Genomic DNA, 21,797 nt, shown 5'->3' on the forward strand with positions numbered 1-21,797 from the left:
TCAGATTTTATTCTCAAACTCAATATGTTCTTTAGATCATAAATCAGGCTGGAGAACATGATTTTTTTTTTACTCAAATTGTACTGCCGATAATATAATTGTGCATATGCTTAACTATTTCAGACTTCATAAAACAAAAATTAGTTTGTAATAGGCTATTGTAACATGGCTAATAAGTAAACTCCAAAAAAAAGTGATTAAAGGTAAAATAAAATGTACTTTCCCTTAGGCTATACAAAAAGTGACCTCAATCAAAACCTGATTTTTTTCTCTCTCTCAAATAACCCTGTAAAGATTTAACATTTTAAAAACAAATTCAAATTACGGTCATACTTTAGATTAGGGTCTAATTCTCATTTTTAACTACGACTTTTGCCCCAGACTCATCATTTCTGCTTATTTATAGTTGGTAAGGTAGTTGTAAAGTTTAGGATAATGGGATGTAGAATATGAGCATCCGGAATATGGCATTCATATGTGCTTTATAAGTACTAATTAAAAGACAATATAATATTACTATGCATGTTTATAAGCAACTAGTTCATAGTGAGAATTAGACCCTGAAATAAAGTGTTGCCAAAATTACATGTAGAAATATTTCCGATTTCTGTCTCTAATCAAATTAACTGTAATCGGTATAATATAATCACGCTGGAGAACATGATCATCAGGTTTTGTTATTATTTAAACGAGTACTCAAACCATTACGCCGATAATATAATTTGTATTAAATTGAAAAATGAAATGTTTTCACTTGACATTTATCTTGATGTTGAACACAAACTCACCTGAAGCATGTCTCGTATGCTCTATGTATTTTGCATAGTGCTCCTGAAACGTGATGCTGTCTCCAGCCTGAACGGAAATGAGATCCGGGCTCACTGACACGAGGCCCGGCTGCAAACCTCCACGACCTGCCTGACACATTCATGCTTTAAACGGTGCTCTCCGTTTCAGAAATATAGGAACTGGCTAAAATAAGAAGAGTCGTGTGACACGCCATGCTGATGTCATAGAGCACAGTAAACAAAATCACCAGAAAAAAAAGCTAGTTTATTACAAAATATTTCTATTAGAACATACTGGCTTAATTCCAAGCATCTCTTTTGATACTGAAGCAGGAAGATCATGGCAGCTGAGACGCAAGCCTGGGGGATTTTAAAGTTGGGCTCACCGTTTTTAACACTGGGCATTAATACTGAACAAAATATTGAAATTATGAAAATTAAAGCAATGAATAAGAACATCCACAGTCAGCTCAGTATCTTCACAAGAAAATTCTCGTGAATTAGCAAGACAGACCTTCCGCTCAAAAATTGATTGCTTTTTAGGCGTTTTTTTTGTTTTGTTTTGTGGAATGAAAGTTGCCGGTCCAATAAACAGTAACAGTTCTGAGATCCAGTTTCTAGTTATCCAGCTGAGATCCAGTTTCGGACAATATAATAATTAAATACAGTCAGCCAAGTCATCCTCTGCAGTCTATCCTGATCTATAGGACGGCTCTGAACTAGGACAACGCATCAGAGCATTTAAACTTCTTAAAATATCATTTAAAATACATTTATTAACACCATCCATCCCTCCTGCAATTTTAAACGAAATCTGAGATCATTCACCCCTACAATCAATACAGGCAAAAAGAACGATTTTGGGCCCAATTTAGCTATTTTCAAAATCATCAATGGGTTTTTGCCTCAGCATCTTAAAAAACTAACAAAAAATGATAATTTGTCAGTCATGGTCCATGCACATGAACAGCCATCTGAGGAACATGAAATGGAAATATATTCTAGTTTAGTATCAGCCAATTTAGAGGATGCACTTCATTTAGCTTCCTTTAACGAGTCAAACGGTTATTGTCTTTTGACAGCCGTAGAATATCACTAGAGCTCAACTTCTGTCTAACCCCGAGCTTACGTTAGCTTCTACAATATTCACAGAGAGGAACTAAACTGAAGTGCATTTCCTGAACTGGCTGAGGCAAAACTGAACTGAGGTGTGTTTGAATACATTCACATGGAATATATTCTTGATCCATATTGATTTCCCAAGCTGTTAAATACATTACAAACTGTGCAATTCAAAACATAACCTATGAAATCATTTCTTTATCTGGTTCCTCTTGAAGCATGTCTCTTGGGGTCGACCGATGTAGGTCAAACAGTAAGGTCGGCGTGTTTTCGAAGTAAAAGCATGTGTGTAATTCTTTAGTCCAGCTGAAAAACCTAAATACAACAATCAAATGCTTAATTCAGTTGCTGTCACTGTAACTAGCAGGGCTTTCCACCCTTGTTAAGCCACAGTGACTCTGTAAGGCCAAGACTGAGCGCAGAAAATGAAGGAGTGTGTGTTTATCTGCATGTATTGTGAGAGAAACGTGTGTGTGCATCATTTGTGTCGGCTGAAGGCTCTGTAGAGAGCGAAGCCCAGCATGGCGGCTATCGTGGCGCCCAGAGTCACACGCAGCCAGAAAGACGTGCTGCTCATGTCTGATCCATTCAGGTGCCTGCAGACAGGAAGTGACAGAGACAGAGAGAGATTTAAATACACTCAGTATTTCTGCTGACCTTGACGACACACAAACAGTCAAGCAGGCTAATTTTAGTCTGGCATACGCAAATCTTTCATCTCGTTCAAGTCAACATCCAATGTTTTAAAAGCCATTTTACTCAGCAGAAATATTTATGAGCGGCGTGTGATATTCAAATGGAGAAAAAAAAGTGGCTTGGCAACATCAGCTCAAAAACAAAAGCAGGTTTCAATGTCGGAGCAAGTCATTACTTTTTATTTCCATGAAAGATTGGAAAGCGTTTAATTTACGTGTACATTTGCAATTCAATAAAAAATAAATAAAAATGTATAAATGAAAACATATACAGCCCAGGATACATTTAAGAAACCAGTTAACATTGATTTCTCTCTCTTATTTTTTTTCCAGAGCTGTATGCATGTGTATTAATGTGAGGGAAATATCATATATTTTTATATATTAAATATAAAGTGAAAACAAAACGCTAAACTTGGCCAAGGTATTTATCTGACAAAATTATTTGACAAAAAAAAGCAAACTTACAGCGACAAAAAGCTCACAAGAAAAAAGCATACAGTGACTACAACATAATCAGTTATTAATATTGAATTGGTTCTTTCTTGTATTTGCATCAGAATTCCTTTGTATGACAGCCTGGCCAAACATTATGACGGGACAATTTGACATTGTGTAATCCAGGGTTTATACAGATACTGTAAAATGAAATTCCGGTTGTCAATTTTGGCTTTTTGTATATTTAAAAAAAAAAAAATGGTAAGATGCATGTGTACTTACGGGTACATGGCGGCCCAGGTGAGCTTGCTGTAAATGTGTGTGTGAGTGTGTGTGAGCAGCGCAGAGAAATGGAGGGGTGAAGGCAGCCGATGTTTGTAACAAAACTCAGATGGGCTCATCCCATGATGCTGTTTGACTTCCATCAGATCAGCTTTGGAGCCCACCACCACACACGGGATCCCGCTGTCCATATAGTGCTGCTACAGAGGAATAATACACAACACATTCCATCAGTCACTCTAATGGCACTTCAATCAGAAACATCTCTGGTTTATCACAATGACAACGAGCGATCACAGTCCTGGTTTAATCACATGGTCGTTGTGAAAAACTTAACGGTCAAACACAATACACATTTAAATGTGCCATTTAGTCATAGTTAACCCAAAATGAGGTAAGAACCAATGAGGTTCATTCTTGTGTTACGCATCACGTTTGAGCTTCAGCGAGAACCAATGAGGTTCATTCTTGTGTTACGCAGCACGTTTGATCTTCAGTGAGAACCAATGAGGTTCATTCTTGTGTTACGCAGCACGTTTGAGCTTCAGCGGGAACCAATGAGGTTCATTCTTGTGTTACGCAGCACGTTTGAGCTTAAGCGAGAACCAATGAGGTTCAATCTCGTGTTACACGTCACGTTTGAGCTTCAGTGAGAACCAATGAGGTTCATTCTTGTGTTACGCAGCACGTTTGATCTTCAGTGAGAACCAATGAGGTTCATTCTCGTGTTACGCATCACGTTTGAGCTTCAGCGAGAACCAATGAGGTTCATTCTTGTGTTACGCAGCACGTTTGATCTTCAGTGAGAACCAATGAGGTTCATTCTTGTGTTACGCATCACGTTTGAGCTTCAGCGGGAACCAATGAGGTTCATTCTTGTGTTACGCATCACGTTTGAGCTTCAGCGAGAACCAATGAGGTTCATTCTTGTGTTACGCAGCACGTTTGATCTTCAGCGAGAACCAATGAGGTTCATTCTCGTGTTACGCAGCACGTTTGATCTTCAGCGAGAACCAATGAGGTTCATTCTTGTGTTACGCAGCACGTTTGAGCTTCAGCGAGAACCAATGAGGTTCATTCTTGTGTTACGCAGCACGTTTGATCTTCAGCGAGAACCAATGAGGTTCATTCTTGTGTTACGCAGCACGTTTGATCTTCAGCGAGAACCAATGAGGTTCATTCTTGTGTTACGCAGCACGTTTGATCTTCAGCGAGAACCAATGAGGTTCATTCTTGTGTTACGCAGCACGTTTGATCTTCAGCAAGAACCAATGAGGTTCAGTCTCGTGTTACGCAGCACGTTTGAGCTTCAGCGAGAACCAATGAGGTTCATTCTCGTGTTACGCAACACGTTTGAGCTTCAGCGAGAACCAATGAGGTTCATTCTCGCGTTACGCAGCACGTTTGAGCTTCAGCGAGAACCAATGAGGTTCATTCTCGTGTTACGCAGCACGTTTGAGCTTCAGCGAGAACCAATGAGGTTCATTCTCGTGTTACGCAGCACGTTTGATCTTCAGCGAGAACCAATGAGGTTCATTCTCGTGTTACGCAGCACGTTTGAGCTTCAGTGAGAACCAATGAGGTTCATTCTCGTGTTACGCAGCACGTTTGAGCTTCAGCGAGAACCAATGAGGTTCATTCTTGTGTTACGCAGCACGTTTGAGCTTCAGCGAGAACCAATGAGGTTCATTCTCGTGTTACGCAGCACGTTCGAGCTTCAGCGAGAACCAATGAGATTCATTCTCGTGTTACGCAGCACGTTCGAGCTTCAGTGAGAACCAATGAGGTCCATTCTCGTGTTACGCAGCACGTTCGAGCTTCAGTGAGAACCAATGAGATTCCTTCTCGTGTTACGCAGCACGTTCGAGCTTCAGCGAGAACCAATGAGGTTCATTCTTGTGTTACGCAGCACGTTTGAGCTTCAGCGGGAACCAATGAGGTTCATTCTTGTGTTACGCATCACGTTTGAGCTTCAGCGAGAACCAATGAGGTTCATTCTTGTGTTACGCAGCACGTTTGATCTTCAGTGAGAACCAATGAGGTTCATTCTTGTGTTACGCAGCACGTTTGATCTTCAGCGAGAACCAATGAGGTTCATTCTTGTGTTACGCAGCACGTTTGAGCTTCAGCGAGAACCAATGAGGTTCATTCTTGTGTTACGCAGCACGTTTGATCTTCAGCGAGAACCAATGAGGTTCATTCTCGTGTTACGCAGCACGTTTGAGCTTCAGCGAGAACCAATGAGGTTCATTCTTGTGTTACGCAGCACGTTTGATCTTCAGCGAGAACCAATGAGGTTCATTCTCGTGTTACGCAGCACGTTTGAGCTTCAGCGAGAACCAATGAGGTTCATTCTTGTGTTACGCAGCACGTTTGATCTTCAGCGAGAACCAATGAGGTTCATTCTTGTGTTACGCAGCACGTTTGAGCTTCAGCGAGAACCAATGAGGTTCATTCTCGCGTTACGCAGCACGTTTGAGCTTCAGCGAGAACCAATGAGGTTCATTCTCGTGTTACGCAGCACGTTTGAGCTTCAGCGAGAACCAATGAGGTTCATTCTTGTGTTACGCAGCACGTTTGATCTTCAGCGAGAACCAATGAGGTTCATTCTCGTGTTACGCAGCACGTTTGAGCTTCAGTGAGAACCAATGAGGTTCATTCTCGTGTTACGCAGCACGTTTGAGCTTCAGCGAGAACCAATGAGGTTCATTCTTGTGTTACGCAGCACGTTTGAGCTTCAGCGAGAACCAATGAGGTTCATTCTCGTGTTACGCAGCACGTTTGAGCTTCAGCGAGAACCAATGAGATTCATTCTCGTGTTACGCAGCACGTTCGAGCTTCAGCGAGAACCAATGAGGTTCATTCTCGTGTTACGCAGCACGTTTGAGCTTCAGCGAGAACCAATGAGGTTCATTCTCGTGTTACGCAGCACGTTTGAGCATCAGCGAGAACCAATGAGGTTCATTCTCGTGTTACGCAGCACGTTTGAGCTTCAGCGAGAACCAATGAGATTCATTCTCGTGTTACGCAGCACGTTCGAGCTTCAGCGAGAACCAATGAGGTTCATTCTCGTGTTACGCAGCACGTTCGAGCTTCAGTGAGAACCAATGAGGTCCATTCTCGTGTTACGCAGCACGTTCGAGCTTCAGTGAGAACCAATGAGATTCATTCTCGTGTTACGCAGCAAGTTTGAGCTTCTATTTATGTTCGCGGAGCAATGTTTATATGTGATAAAAAGCCTAAATTAAATCTGTTCATCATATAAAGCGATCCACAGAACATTTGGACTAAAGCACTCTATTCATATGGGTTAGTTGTTTAACAATCTCTTTATGAACTTTTTGTCGCGACAAAGTAGTAGTTGTGTAGCTCTCAATGGAGGGACAGAAATCTCACAGATTTAGATTGAGATCTTTATGTATATTTATTAAGATGAATAAAAGTCTTACAGGTTTGGAACGACATGAGGGAGAATATTTAATGACTGAATTTTCATTTTTGGGTGAACTAAACCTTTGTGCTGAAAGTATTCACTTTTTTTTAAATCTAACTGACCCAAAACTTTTGAATGGTAGTTCATGTAATTAAATTTGGACAAAATTCTGTGAAATACACAAATAAAGGCCCAAGAGAATGGAGGTTTCTATCAATGGAGTCCATAAAAATGATAAGTGTCCATGTACTTGCTGTAGCCCAGATTATTTGATGGGCCGTAACTCGATTTCCTTGAGTTATAATAATATAGTGAAGCTAAAAGTGCATGTTAGCCAAAGAGGCTGCAGGAGATATTAATAACCCGCATCATCATATATTATTCACTGGCAGATATCAGGTTGTGCAAGGTCACTGAGTTTGTTCATTTGGATGATCTGATATTTATTGTGATTAATGAATATGAGTGATGTGTGTGTCAGAGTTTGTAGAGCATTGCTCCAGAACTAAAGCATCTGGTTTCTTACCTTATAAATACTAGCACAGTAGTTGAACGAGTCCGGGTCGCTGACATCATACATGAGACACGCCACATCACACGCTGCATCTGCTGCTTTTAGAAACTCTGTTTCCACATCCACCTCCTCCAGCTGCGAGGAATAACACACACGTCAGGCGGGAAACCAATAACATCGGATATGTTTACAGCTTGAGACGGCACTTACGATGAGGTACTTCTCCTGATTGGCTACTGAGATGGTGTTGATGGCGTATATTGAGGGGGGACCGGGGTCGCTGTCATTTCTCTGAATAAATACATCATAGCATCGTCAATATTTGGTAGATCTAAATGAGATTACTGGGACTCACAAGATGGATAAATATTTCCTAGACAGACTATAACTGTGGAAGAATACCAGAAGTAGAACCTCTTTTTATCTAAAGTACTATTTTCTAGGGCTGCCTCCTAATAGTCGACGAGAAGTGGCTTAGTCAACCAAATTTTAATAAGTTGGCAAGTCTCAGAAAAAAAAAACTCCACAGGAAAAGCACGCAGTCTGAAAGGGACAGATTGTTAACACAACTGGTCCATATAGTAATTATGTTGGACAGGAAATCGAAAAGTTCACATATCATTCTTCGATCTTAAACATGACTTGTCATTTGAAACTAACGTTAACTACATGGTCGCTTGCTTGAACATTAACCTAAGCCGTATTCGGACAGGACTAGTTTTCCAGGGGGACATTAGCAGTGATGCCAGTGGCGCGTTACTCTAATCTGACTACTTTTTTTTCAGTTATTTCCAAACCAGTAATCAGATTAAAGTAATTTATCCAAGTCACTCTGAGTTACTATTTTAGCCATTTTCCTCAGTAAAAAATTAAAAAAATTATATTTTTAATTTCTTGCGTTTCGGGGAGAGTATTTTTTTCAGGAAATATTTTTTAATTTCAACTTAAAATGTCAGGAGATACGTTGACGTTACTGTTAAAAATACACTTCCAATAAAGTGAGTGTTGGCAAAAACGGTTGTCCTTTCTATGTTGAGGCGGCAGGGGTGTTGTCACTAATGTAACTAATAGAGTAACTTGTAATCTTAGTTACTTTTAAAATAAAGTAATCTGTAAAGTAACTAAGTTACTTTTTAAAGGAGTAATCAGTAATCAGATTACTTTTTCAAAGTAACTGGCAACACTGGACATTAGAAAATTAATGTTTCACAAATGTACTTACAAACAAAAGCTTGGCTTTTAAGCCATACTCTCACCTCAGGGCTTCGCTGCAGAAAAGCTCGAAGGAAGTCGGTTTTTCCCGTTCCGCGTGGACCGATTACTTTGCAGAGGAACACAGTCCGCTGAGTCTGTCTCTTGTCCAGGTCTAAGGCCTTTTCTCTTGTTACTAAAATACACACACAGAAAAACACAAAATATTCTTTAGTATCCGTTTGATCAAACGTATGTGAAGTTTAAATAAGCTCTGTGTGTGGGCCTCATTACCTGTGATGGCGGAGGTCTGGGACGCTTGCTCCATTAGAATCGGATACCCGAGGTATCCCAGATGCTCCAAACACCGGTGGACATCCAGATAAGCAGATAACCTGCAGTTTATCCAATAACAATTCACATTAAAGCCATAACTACTGAACAGGGAATGTGTAATAACACATAAATGATTCATGTTCTGATTTTAGATGTAGGTTTGGATACAAATTTTGGCTTAAACGCAACCTCTTTGTCAGTTTCCTGGACTATTTTTCAACGTCGCTCCTGCAGAATAGTCAAAAGAAGTCTTATTTCAACCAAGTTCGCAGTCCAAATGTAATGTGATGAGATCAAACAAGAATAGTTTGCAGATGGCAGTTCAAAATGCTTACGCTACGTCTGACGACATTGCAAACCAGTAACGTCTTTTTCCAATCCGGTGGAAGTTAGATATTTTACTTTGTTAAGTTTTAAATATGGAAATTTTTGTCTTACACAAACGCATGGCTTCGCTTCAGAAGGCCTTTAATGGACTTCAAAAACGTGACAACCATTCACTGCCATTATAAAGCCTGGAAGGCCCAGGTCATTTTTAATATAACTCTGATTGTATTCGTCTGAAAGAAAAATGTCATATACACCTAGGATGACTTGAGGGTGAGTAAATCATGGGATAATTTTCATTTTTGGGTTAACTAACCCTTTAAATATGACATAATGGAATGTAGTGAAGTAAAAGTTTTCTAAAGAAAAAGTAAATACACTTTAAAAAATGTACTTGAGTAAAGTAAAAAATACTGTCCACTTGTCTGATTCACAAACAAATGACTCTGTCACATGGACTCTTGTCTTTTACTTTTTGTAAATCATAAAAACAGTGCAACGAGTGTAATCTAGTTTACAAATTGGTTCTATCTTGGAAATCATTAATGACTCATAAAAACAGGTCCATAGTGAATATGAACCTGTGAATCATAGTGAATCATAATAAAGAGCAAGTGTAGTCCATGTCACAAACAAATGACTGTTATTAACTTTTTTCTGTGAATCATAAACAATACAGCACAACCAGTAGGGCTGGGTATTGACAAAAAATTTGATTTGATTTCTATTTGATTCAATATCGATTATGTTGGCTATATCAGGTACAATACATGTCACATTTTCTCAAGGAAAACAATGCTGTAAACTATGGGAGTCAGTAGGTAGTACATAAGCTATAATGTTGAAGGTAAAAAATTAACTGATTTGTATACAAAACTTTTTTTATAATTCAGTTATAAACTTTACAATGATATAATCATATTTCTACACCAATTTGTTTCTTGAAATGACATTTGTAAGGTGGCTGTCATAAAAACTTCTCAGATTTATTCAAACATGCATTTTAAATCGGAGACTTTGTTTCATATCAATAATAACAAAACACAAAGATTATTGTGATTTATTAGATGGGAGGCGGCTACAATGTTCCTTTCATTCATCAACTGAAAACAGGATGACTTATAAGGATTCTTGGGATTTAAGAATCAATATCAGTTCGTAAAAATGAGAAATTAATATTTTTTTTACCCAGCACTAACAACTAGAGTAGTCTGATCCACAAACAAATGACTCTTACGCCGCATTCACACGGGGCGTAGGCGTTAACGCTTCCCATTTACTTTGAATGGGTGACATCATCCGTTGCCGAACTGAATTGTTGGTTCCGTCGCGGCGCTTCACTCGCGTTGCAAGCGGCAGAAGTTGAAGAATTCTCAACTTTTCAAGCGCCAGCGCAGGCGTCATCCAATCAGATCGCCGTATGCAAATATCCTACAGCAGACAATAGCCAATTGCGTTCATTACTGCTCCGTGAACCATCCAGACCATAGACCGTTAAAAATCCAGACGCAGCTCCTGGACCACTACGTGATATTCTTCCCGCTGTCGGCGCTTTTTCGGGATTTAATGTACTTAACAGCTTCGTGCACCTGTGCAGTGCGCTGACAACAACTACACGGGCAATCGCACTCGCACATACAACCAAAAAAGGTGCTTTTTTGTGTTGTGTTTTGGTCCAAGCGGCAAGTTAATGTGATTGGCTGTTGTCACTATGACGATCGCGTCAGCACACAGCTTCAGCCACGCCCTCCGTCAAGCGTTAACGCCTACGCCCCGTGTGAATGCGGCGTTACGATCAGATCCTTTTAATGAATCCTTCTAAAATACAAAAACTGAAGTTCCTCTGATTCAGTCTGGGTGATTTATTTGATTTCGCCACAGTGATGCTTGCAGTGAAGCAGTATTTTAAAGTTAAAAACAAACAAACAGAATAACCGAACAGGCTCAATGTGTATCAATACCATCAGCTCTAGTGGAAGAGGGTACAAAGTAATCATAAAAACAAACAAAAAGTGACTCCCCGAAAGAAAAATGATCCATTTAAAAGTGTATTGTGCTGTCTGAAGCTTCACTCACATCCACTGGCAGAAGTATCCGTGTTGGGAGATGTAGCTGTCGTCCGTTAGTGGGACATTACTGTACACCGCAGGGCTCCAGGGCATGTAGGGTAAAACACTAAACAGATTCTTAAGCTCTGCGGGAGAGAGGGCTGAATCCTTATCCTGCAGGAGGAGAGACAATCATCAGCCTAATGAAGCACGCAACGTTCATTAGGGCTGTGTTTCCCAACCTTTTTTCAGTCATGGCACCCTTTGAACATTTTCTAAATGTTGTGACACCCCTTCACATACGTTACACTATGGGTGTAACGGTACAGATTGCTCACGGTTCGGTTTGTATCACGGTTTTAGTACGGTTTAGTATTTGCTATGTTCAGGGAAAAAAGGACTACGGTCAAATAAAAATAACTTATACAAGCAGCAGCACAAATAAACACTATTGAACAAAAATACTACTAAAATAAACAATGCTTTTCAGGTTTTTCAGGTAGGTCTAACATTAGTTTTTAGGTAGAGAAATTAAAGTAATCGAATGTAAAATAACTGCATATTTAAAGATTAATCTTTATTAAACTTACAAAAACTATTCAATCAAGAGCAGTGAGTGATGTCCTTATCGTTTGTGTGACATTAAACAGAGTAAAGATAACTACCCCTTTAAAACCTAATGCCGGGATATGTGTCGTCTTTCTCGACTGAATAAAATTCACTTAAGGCAGACTGTGTCTTCTTGGATACTCATCAAGATGGACATGTTGACATACTTTCTGTGTGAGTTTGTCCGTTCAAGTGCAAGACTTGAAAGATAACTCAATATTTGCGCGCTGTGAGACGTGTGTGTGCTTTTGTATGAGTGCAGAGACAGAGCTTCTCACAGCGCACGTCTCAGTCGCGTCTTCTAGCTCTACACGCGGGTGATGACGGCGAAAATGACTGGTCATATTCGAACATACGGCAGCACTCGGATGCATTAACACAGTTTACAAAGAGAGACCGTTTTGCCCGTTTTTTATCATTGCTGTTGTAATGTATCACTGACGAGCCAGCACGTGTATCCATCGACAGAAAGATACATAAAGCCTTATTTTCAAGTTACAACCCATATATAAGATGCGTCATCAGATGTGAGATGAACCGCGGTGCAAGTGCGCGCACCTTTTACACGGCACCCCTGCTCACGTCAGACCCCAGTTGGGAAACGCTGCATTAGAGGAGCAGAGCCATCGGTGTCGCTCACCTCATCATACTTATCAAAGAGCTTCTGGAGGAACTGCTGGCCCAGATGATTCAACTCCGTCGTACAGCCCACCGACACGCGCAATCTGTGAACACACACATAAAGGTCACTTGTAGGATTAGTTCACTTTAGAATTCAAATGTCCTGATAATTTACTCACCACCACATCATCCAAGATATCCATACATATATGAAAATGTTTTCATATATATATATATATATATTAGGGCTGTCCTCGACTAAGGATTTAGACATCCGAATCAGAATTGTCGAATCTCTCTATGGTCGACCGATAGTCGAATCATCTGTATGTGTGAATGGGTTGGGAGGGGCACGACCCCTGGTCAGCAGAAGGGTAAAACTATTTTTATTTTCCTTTACACACTGCACAAAGCAACAACTTTTAATAAAGCGACCAAAACTGCCTGCCAACTGACAGACGAACTGACAATGGCTTTCTTATTCAGGTTTAAATAAAAGGTAATGTGGTGGATAAACATTAATGAACCGTTTTCTCATAACATGTTAAAGCCGCCATCGAAATACAGAACATCACACAATATAAAAGAACATTTTGATAAATAGACCTAAAAAAAATACCTGCCTAGAGAGGAAAAGAACACTTTGAGTGCGTTTACATGCACGTTCTGAAGCCGATTGTGCCTAAAGAGGGTGAAGGACGCGAAGCTCAGCCCCGCGCCTCGGGATCTCACACCGCCACCTGACGCGCACATTATATACACGCAAGCAAAATTTTCAATTGACTGACAGATGAGCTGCACGAAAGCGCTCTGTGGTGCAGCAGGATTTTAAACAACTTCCTGAGTGGCCGCGGACACGGACAGGCGCTGAATGCTGCCGCCGGTGTGTGTACACTCATTGAACGTGTTCTAATTTTAAAAGGTGTGTGCGAAGCTCAGCGCCCTTAAAGGGGTCGCACACCGGATGCTCAGCTCAGCGCCGCGACACGTCTTTAAAATATTGAGCACCCCCATATTGCCAAAATGGTATGATCCTCGTTTCATAACACCCGCGAAGATTCGACCGTGAGATCGGTGGTCGAATCAGGCTCCGCATATCGATGCATCGAATCTTCGACTATTCGGGGTCACCCTTAATATATATATATGCAATTTGGAGAAAATGTTTTCTTTTCGACTGAAGAAAGACATGAACAACTTGGATGAGATGGGGGTGAGTACATTATCTGGACATTTTAATTCTGAATATATTTATAATATGGCCGATTGTTTCGCTAGATAAGACCCTTATTTCTCGGCTGGGATCATGTTGAGCCCTTTGAAACGACTGCAATTTGGACCTTTAACCATTATATATCTTCCTTTCTTCAGTTGAAAAGAAATGAAGGTTTCTGAGGAAAACATTCCAGGATTTTTCTCAAACGGGTCCGACGGGTAAAAGGTCCAAATTGCAGTCGTTTAAAGGGGAACGACACGATCCCAGCCGAGGAATAAGGGTATTATCTAGCGAAACCATCAGCCATTTTCTAAAAGAAATAAGAATTTATATACTTTTTAACCGCAACAGCTTGTCTTGCACTGTGCCACGTATTACATAATCACGTTGGAAATGTCACACGTGACAAAGGCGGAAGTACTGCAGTAAGGCAAAAAACGTCCAACTTTTGACTTAATCTTTGCACATTTGCTTCGTAAACACTTGATCGGTACTTTCGTGTCACGCGTGACCTTTTCCAATGTGATTACGTAATACATGGTAAAAAAAGAAAGAATTGAAATTGAATGAAAATGAATCCATTTTTTTATATATGGTGGATTGCAGAGCCAGTGCAAGACGAGCATTTGTGATAAAAAAAAAAATATATATATTATTTGTATTTTTTTTGTGTGAAAACGGCCGATGGTTTTGCTAGATAAGACCCTTGTTTTTCATCTGGGATCCCGTTGAGCTCTTTGAATCTGCATTGAAACTGCACTTTGGACCTTCAACCCATTGTACCCCACTATATGGAGAAAAATCCTGGAGATTTTTTTTCTTTTTGACTGAAGAAAGACATCTTGGATGAGATGGAGGTGAGTAATTTATCAGTATCAGGATGAGAGAGGGGTGAGTAAATGATCAGTACATTTGAATTCTGAAGTGAACTTCTTCTTTAAATACTGATTTCTGTTAAGGTAATCACATGTGTTGATGTGCACAGACGTACGGTGGGTAGAGGTAGTCATCCATCAACTCCAGCGTGTCATCATAGCCAAATTTACGCAGGATGGTCCAGGTGGTCTCATGACGTCCCCTCTGGATAAAGAGTGTGTTCAAGAACAGGAAACCTACAGAAAACACACAAAAGCAAGAGTGTGTAAATTATAATTAAGATACACACAGTGTGTGCATAAGGAATAAGCATAATGTGTGTTACCGTTGAGTGTGAGTCCATTGTCCTGGACTCCATCACTGGTGTTCTTCCACACGACTGTCTTCACGTCCTCCAGAGCCTGAGGAGCCAGCGGATTCCCGAAACACAATTTCTACACACACACAATGGGTTTCCATGTTTTATGGGGTCTTTCCATAGACAATGATTTTTAAACTGTATCCATCACAGAAAATGTTCTGTATTTCTACATTTTTCACGGTAACCTTTTTGAAATACATAATTTTGTATGATTTATAAGCAGTTTTCCTCATGGGGACCAAAAAATGTCCCCACAAGGTCAAACATTACCAGTATTACTAAACTTGTGGGGACGTTTGGTCCCAGCAATGTAGGGTTTATCAGGAATGAACACACACACACACAAATTGCCATACAAATATACAAAGTAAATCACTGTTGTTATTGTTAACTAAAAACGATTAATTATTGTTTTCGTTAACTGAAATAAAGCTGAAAGAAATAAAAGCTAAATATTAGTTAAAAAATAAAAAACTTTGAAAACTTACACAAAAATGCTAATTGTTGCCGTAGCAATTAAATAAAATTATCTGAAGTACTACATTTACTAAAACTAAATCTGAAAATAATTTAAAGCTAAATAGACATTAAAACAAATTACTAAAATGTCACCTACATTTTAAATGAAAGGTGAAAATGACAAAAATTAAAGTTGGACATGTCGACATTATTCATATTTCATGTAACTGTAATAACTTTGTGTACCTTTTAAACAACTTTTCTGCTGACTGATAGGTGAGGGAGAAAACATTTAGTAAACTTCATGTTTGAGTCAATCAAATCCTGATAAAATCCTGCCTTACATTATTTCCTGCTGTATAATTTCAGTCGGAAATGGGCCACACTTGAGAAGTCAAAGGTGTTGTGAAGGTCGTTTCATGTTTGCTAGCTCACCTGAAAGCAGTTGAGTTCAGTGTCACTGAGTATGTGATCATTATCCTGATCAGAGATGCTGAAGACTCGACTCAGAGCTCGAACACACTGCGGCTTCAGCTACACAAACACACACAAACATTCATAATGCCATATGTACTCACGAGGTGAAAGACGTGCAGAGGTGCATGTGTGTGTGTGTGTGTGTGTGTGTGTGTGTGTACCTGTTTGTCTTCGGGGTCGTAGAGCGGAGCAGTCGGGTGTAGAACGGCCTTCTGAGCGTAATAGAAGAGCTCAGAAATATTCTTCAGATTCTTAGCTGAGCACTGCGGACACAAATACATCATGTAATCATAAATACCATAATTATTTTTTTTTCAATTTAAGACACACAGCTCAACACAAATTATCATTAAAATCAATGGCATATGGAAGTACATTATTTCAATAAATATGTTTAGTTAATATTTACTAATTACAAATTAACACCACAAGAGCCTAAATAGGACAAGATTATACACACATACACACAATTAAAAGTATATATAAACAATGTGTGCATTATATTATATATATATATATATATATATATATTAGGGCTGTCAATCGATTAAAATATTTAATCGTGATTAATCGCATGATTGCCATGAGTTAACTAGCGATTAATCACAATTTAATCGCACATTTTTAGCAATTGTAAATGTATCTTAAATTAAGTTTAAATTAAGTTTTATATACTCTAATCAACATGGGTATGGACAAATATGCATGCTTTATGCAAATGTACATTTATTATTAGTGAAACCATACTTATTCAATAATAATCAATACAGCATTAAGACTAGACATATCAAAGATCATAGATGTTTATCTAAGAAATTGTTCATGTCTCTTAAGCCTAAACTTAAAAATTAAGAGTAAGTAGTGATTTCTCTCATTTTAACAATATGAAGGGAGTTTTTACACTGGCAGTTTAATTCAGAGCAGGGCACAGTTCGTATGAAAAATTGGTAATGTGTACCAGTGAGCGCACCAGAACCACACCATACCTGGAGGAGTCCATATTCCACGAGTAGGAATATAGTGCGGCCCCTTTAAGAGATCCGCGCTCCCTATATATATATAAATATAATTTTTATTATTATTTATATCTATACATGCTTTCTACTAAATTTGTTAAAACCTCAAATAAAAAAAATCTAACTCAACAAAAAAAACATACAAAAAAAAAAACTAATAGAAAAAATTCTATAAAGTTTAACAAGTCACACGCAGTTGAATGAATGATTGTGGTTGCATATGCTAATCTATACACTATGCTGCAGATTGGTATATAGTTTAAGAGTGTTGGAACGGGATTTTGGTGCATTTGCTCAATGATAAAACAACAGCTACAGCAATCCAGCAGATGAACATTTCCAGGGATCATGTCACGGAAAGCGGGGCTTTCATTCTCTTTTGAAATACTAATTTAATGAAGAAAAATCATAACATTCCCAAAGCAAAACCCCCCTCTCAGTCACACAGTAAACTCTACAAATGACTTCTTCAGAAATGTTTTAGCAAGCGACATTATGAAGAACAAGCAGAACACGAGGTCACCCAATCACAGCAGAGGTCACTCATATACTGAATTCTAGGTACAGCAGCAAAAACAGCTCGGTTTAAATCTCAGCGTCAGAGAGAGCTCATGGAAAACTTAATTATGACTTTCTAATGCAGGAAACCTTGACCACTTTCTTAGTTGACTTCAGAGGAAAACTAAACTAAGATAAGTGTGATAAACAACCCCTTTTACATTCATGTGTGTGTCTATAGGAGATATGTGTGAGAGAAGTCTTTTGTGCTTGTGTTGAAGGTTCATTTGAGTTTGTGTGGTCAGTGGTTCAAACCTCTACACAGGTCTCGATCTCCGAAAACTGGTTCATGATTGGCAGGATGGTTTCCATGGAGCTGCCGGAGCGCAAGTCAGACTTGTTGCCCACGAGGATGATGGGAACCCTACATCAACAAGAGGAGATGTTTTTAAAAAAGTCCAAAAAAACAGGTGCATTTACATGGGCATCAGAGACGTACTTGCTTCCCTTTTCAGCACCTCCATTGACCAGCGGAATCCATTTAGTCCTGATCTGAGAGGAAAGACAAGGATGAAATCAGTTCAGAGGAAATAAAAGACAAAAATATAGTGATAATGTTAAAGGACACCCTGAGAAATACAATACCTTGTCAATGGATTCCTCTTGCGTGACATCATAAACTACACACACGACATTGGCCTACAAATGACAAAACCATAATCTTCATACAGTCAAAATGTAATTAAAATGTATATAATGTGTATAAATGTATATATATATATATATATTAGGGCTGTCAATCGATTAAAATATTTAACCACGATTAATCGCATGACTGTCATGAGTTAACTCGCGATTAATCACAATTTTAATCATTGTTTTTTTATTTGAATATATGTTAAAATGTAATTTATTCCTGAGATCAAAGAAGAATTTCAGCATTATTGCTCCAGTCTTCAGTGTCACATGATCCTTCGGAAACTAAAATAACACACATACATTATTAGGACACGTCTTACCTTTATGATTTCCTCCCTCAACACTTCATCAGACTGTTCAGTTTCTGTAGAGACACTGAGTGTTAGTAAAGCGCTACAGGGCAAATATTACGTAATCTAATTCACATACACACACACACCTGAATAGTCGACTATATGTGTGGGCACTTTCTCAGGTGTGACGTCAGCAGGTATGGTGATCTCCTCCGCCCGGAGAGGAACCTGACGACACAAACAATTGAGCTTCCTCTTACCGCACTGCACCAGTCAAACACACTGCCAGAGAGGCTCATGGGTAAACTCACCTGCTCAGGAAACTCCTCTCCGACCAGAGACATGATGAGAGAGGTCTTTCCCACTTTGGCTAAAGGAAAATAGGATGACAAAAGATAAATGCATTCCCACCGCCACAAAACTCTAGATTTGCAAAATGTCCCATGATCAACGGCTGCGCCACAATCGCAAACTCTTCTGCTGTGATTTCTTTTGCAAATCAGTGTGGGTGGCGTTAGCCTGATCTCCAGTTTTATTCTCTTTCCACTCCTTCAGGTTGCACACGTGACATGCTTCGGGTTAAAACTGTAGCCACAATCAAACATGTTGCTCTTAACAAGCATGCTCCAAAATAACTGGTCACTCCTACAGGTGTTCCCCTTGAGCTTATAGTCAGATAAGAGATAATACTAATAAGGACACGACTTGAGCCCAGCAGGCATGGAACAAATATAACACTAATGCTGAAACAAAACGTGCGTGAGACGCTTATATATAGGCTATACAATTTATGTACAATAAATCTAATTGTATTGTATACAATTAGAATTAGAATAACATATAGGGCTGTGTGATTAATTCAAACTGATTTTTACATTGCAATTTCCAACAATTCTGAAAACAAGATGGCCAACGTAAACCGATAATTGTGCCGCTGCCACATTCCACCCAGTGCACCTTATTTTCCTTCACAGCGGTGTGCTTTCGTTCTTTCCTAAGCCAAACGTGAAGGGGTCCTAAAATGTCCCTTTTTAAAAGATGTCAAATAAGTCTCTGATGTCCCCAGAGTGTGTATGTGAAGTTTAGCTCAAAATACTCCACAGATCATTTTTCATAGCATGTTAAAATTGTCACTTTTTGAGAGCGAGTAGAAATGCTGCGTTTTTGTGTCCCTTTAAATGCAAATGAGCTGCTGCTCTTTCTAGAAGAGGGCGGAGCTTCAAGAGCTCATGTTAGCAGCTCAGATTACCTCACTCTGACACGCACTGAAAATGTCAGAAACTGTTCAGCCTTTTATGTCCAAACTGAAGTCAGACAATGATGGAGAGACTCATGAAGAAGTGACAACATGTAGAATGAGACCGGACGTTTCTGAAGGGTTAATTGATGAATTTATGAAGCTGATGTAGAGCAAACTATCTTCAGGTCACTGATTAGCATATTCTGTCATGATAATCTATAAATCGCTCGTGTGGGAACTGTTGTAAACTCACAGAGCCAGAGAATATCTGCTGCATGAAGATATGATAGTTTGGTTTAATTATGGTTATAACTTATTTTGTCATCTTGCTTTTATGAGCTATTGCATTTGTGTTACATACTGTATTACAATAAATGTGAAAAGACAAATGCGACAGCTTGCGCAGACTCCGAATGTGCTCGCCTGCACTCTTCCTCTTCTCAACATGGCCTTTGTTGCGTCTTCCCGGGGGTGGGTTTATGTAAATTTTAGGGTTAGTGATGTCACTAGCCCATGAAGAAGCTTGTTGTAGTTCCTACCAGCTGTTTGTTGTAGTCCCTAAAAAGTGAAGTATACCGTGGGCTTCAAATACGCACCTAAACGGTCAAATAACCTACACACACAAATATGTTGAAATGCCATTTTGCTAATATCCTCGTAAACACGGTCCCTTGAATGAATACATTTTGTAGTTTTAAATAAGGATTATTCATATTTAATATATACAGCAGTGTTCTTTTACATTTAATTACTTGATTAAATTTATGTTGTAGGATATTACTCATCTGAATGCCACTGTTAGTATATCTATCTTCCTGAAAAACCTAATGCACTGTTTTTCATTTGTATTTTTGTTCTGTGATATTGATATAGTCATTTTTTTCATAATTAATTTAGTTTCTTTGTCCTTATTGTATTGCTTATGGTTTACTGTAACGGGTTTGAGGCCTTATACTCGCCTTAATTAACCTAGTATTAGTTTATGCTGAAGTATTGATAATTGTTTCAGTACATTAAAAATTACTCACATTATGAAATAAGACTTTAATCATCATATCACCCGGCAACAATTGTATTAAAAATAATCGTGATTTCAATGACACTGAAGACTGGAGTAATAATGCTGAAAATTCAGCTTTGATCACAAAAATAAATTATATTTTAAAAATTAAAATATATTAAAACATAAAATATTATATTAATAATCTCATTATACTTTATACTGTATTTCTGATCAAATAAATGTAGCCAACACCAGGTAGTGTTTTTAATGTGCATTATTGTCCAGGTTGAAGTCTCTCTAGGAATACGTGCATTCGGTCACAGGTGCTGGAGGATCTGTTTACCTAGGCAAAACTCCACACCTTGATAGTTACCATGTCAACACCGTTATCAATCACTCACCGAAAAATTAATGAGCAGATTGTCATTCTAATTTTGAGGAATAAAATAAGTGATGGAATAAATATCAAAAAGACCAAAAATGCTCAAAACAAATCAGAGCCATCAAATAGATATGTGTGTAATGAGTTTCTAAAATACATATATAAGAATATTTGTCACTTATAGATTATCTATTAAATTATCTTATAAATAAAACACATATGCAGGTGTTTAATTAATCATTGTTTAGTGTTTAATTAAACTTCTAGAGATTGACTGAACTGTCATTAGCCTGTAATCTGTGTGAACAACTTGCTCACTTGTTAATAAAGTTAATTTTCGTGTTTTGATTTTGCATGATGGCAAATAACAAAAAATTGAAACACTAAATGAACGGATAATGGAAGAGTGTGTGTTTACTTTAGATCATTCTGCAGCAGCTCAAGGTTGAGGGTTAGCGCTCTCTAATCATGCTTTCATTAAACTGTCACATTCAGTTCCCTTGATATTTAAAAAACAAAATAAGCACTTACGTTCCCCCAACAGCAGTATCCGGACATCGCGTTTCATTTCACTCCACTCTCTATTGAACTCCGCAACAAGCTGCGTCTATCTTTTCCAAAAACTTCAAATTCAATTCAAAGCTCAGTGCTAGTTTCTGGCTAGCCCCATTCCAGCCAAAGAAACTGGCAGCGCTACTGACTTCCGGTTGGAGCCCAAATGGAGCGCCCTCTACTGTGCATTTCCTTCGGGGTTTTTTATTTTATTCAAATTTACTTAAACTCATTACTTCTTTAAATTATTTAAATATTAATTAATATCACTTCAATTTACTTCAACTTATTTTATATTTAATTTATTTTCTATATTATCCG

General features: G+C 38.6%; 1 protein-coding gene across 1 annotated transcript; it reads right to left on the bottom strand.

Moving 5' to 3' along the window:
* Positions 1-2,084: 2,084 nt before the first annotated feature.
* Positions 2,085-21,635, bottom strand: rhot2 (ras homolog family member T2). Its single transcript, XM_067434960.1, has 19 exons — positions 21,456-21,635; positions 18,611-18,669; positions 18,446-18,527; positions 18,327-18,370; positions 17,953-18,006; positions 17,807-17,859; positions 17,623-17,731; positions 15,955-16,056; positions 15,752-15,850; positions 14,822-14,930; positions 14,612-14,732; positions 12,424-12,508; positions 11,203-11,348; positions 8,758-8,858; positions 8,529-8,659; positions 7,483-7,563; positions 7,285-7,407; positions 3,326-3,525; positions 2,085-2,506 (listed from the first exon to the last, which is right to left on the bottom strand). The coding sequence occupies exons 1-19, from the start codon at positions 21,490-21,492 to the stop codon at positions 2,389-2,391; spliced, it is 1,854 nt and encodes a 617-aa protein (XP_067291061.1). The 5' UTR covers positions 21,493-21,635; the 3' UTR covers positions 2,085-2,388.
* Positions 21,636-21,797: the final 162 nt, after the last annotated feature.

Source organism: Pseudorasbora parva, chromosome 24 (assembly GCF_024679245.1).
Source record: "Pseudorasbora parva isolate DD20220531a chromosome 24, ASM2467924v1, whole genome shotgun sequence".
Taxonomy (NCBI): domain Eukaryota; kingdom Metazoa; phylum Chordata; class Actinopteri; order Cypriniformes; family Gobionidae; genus Pseudorasbora; species Pseudorasbora parva.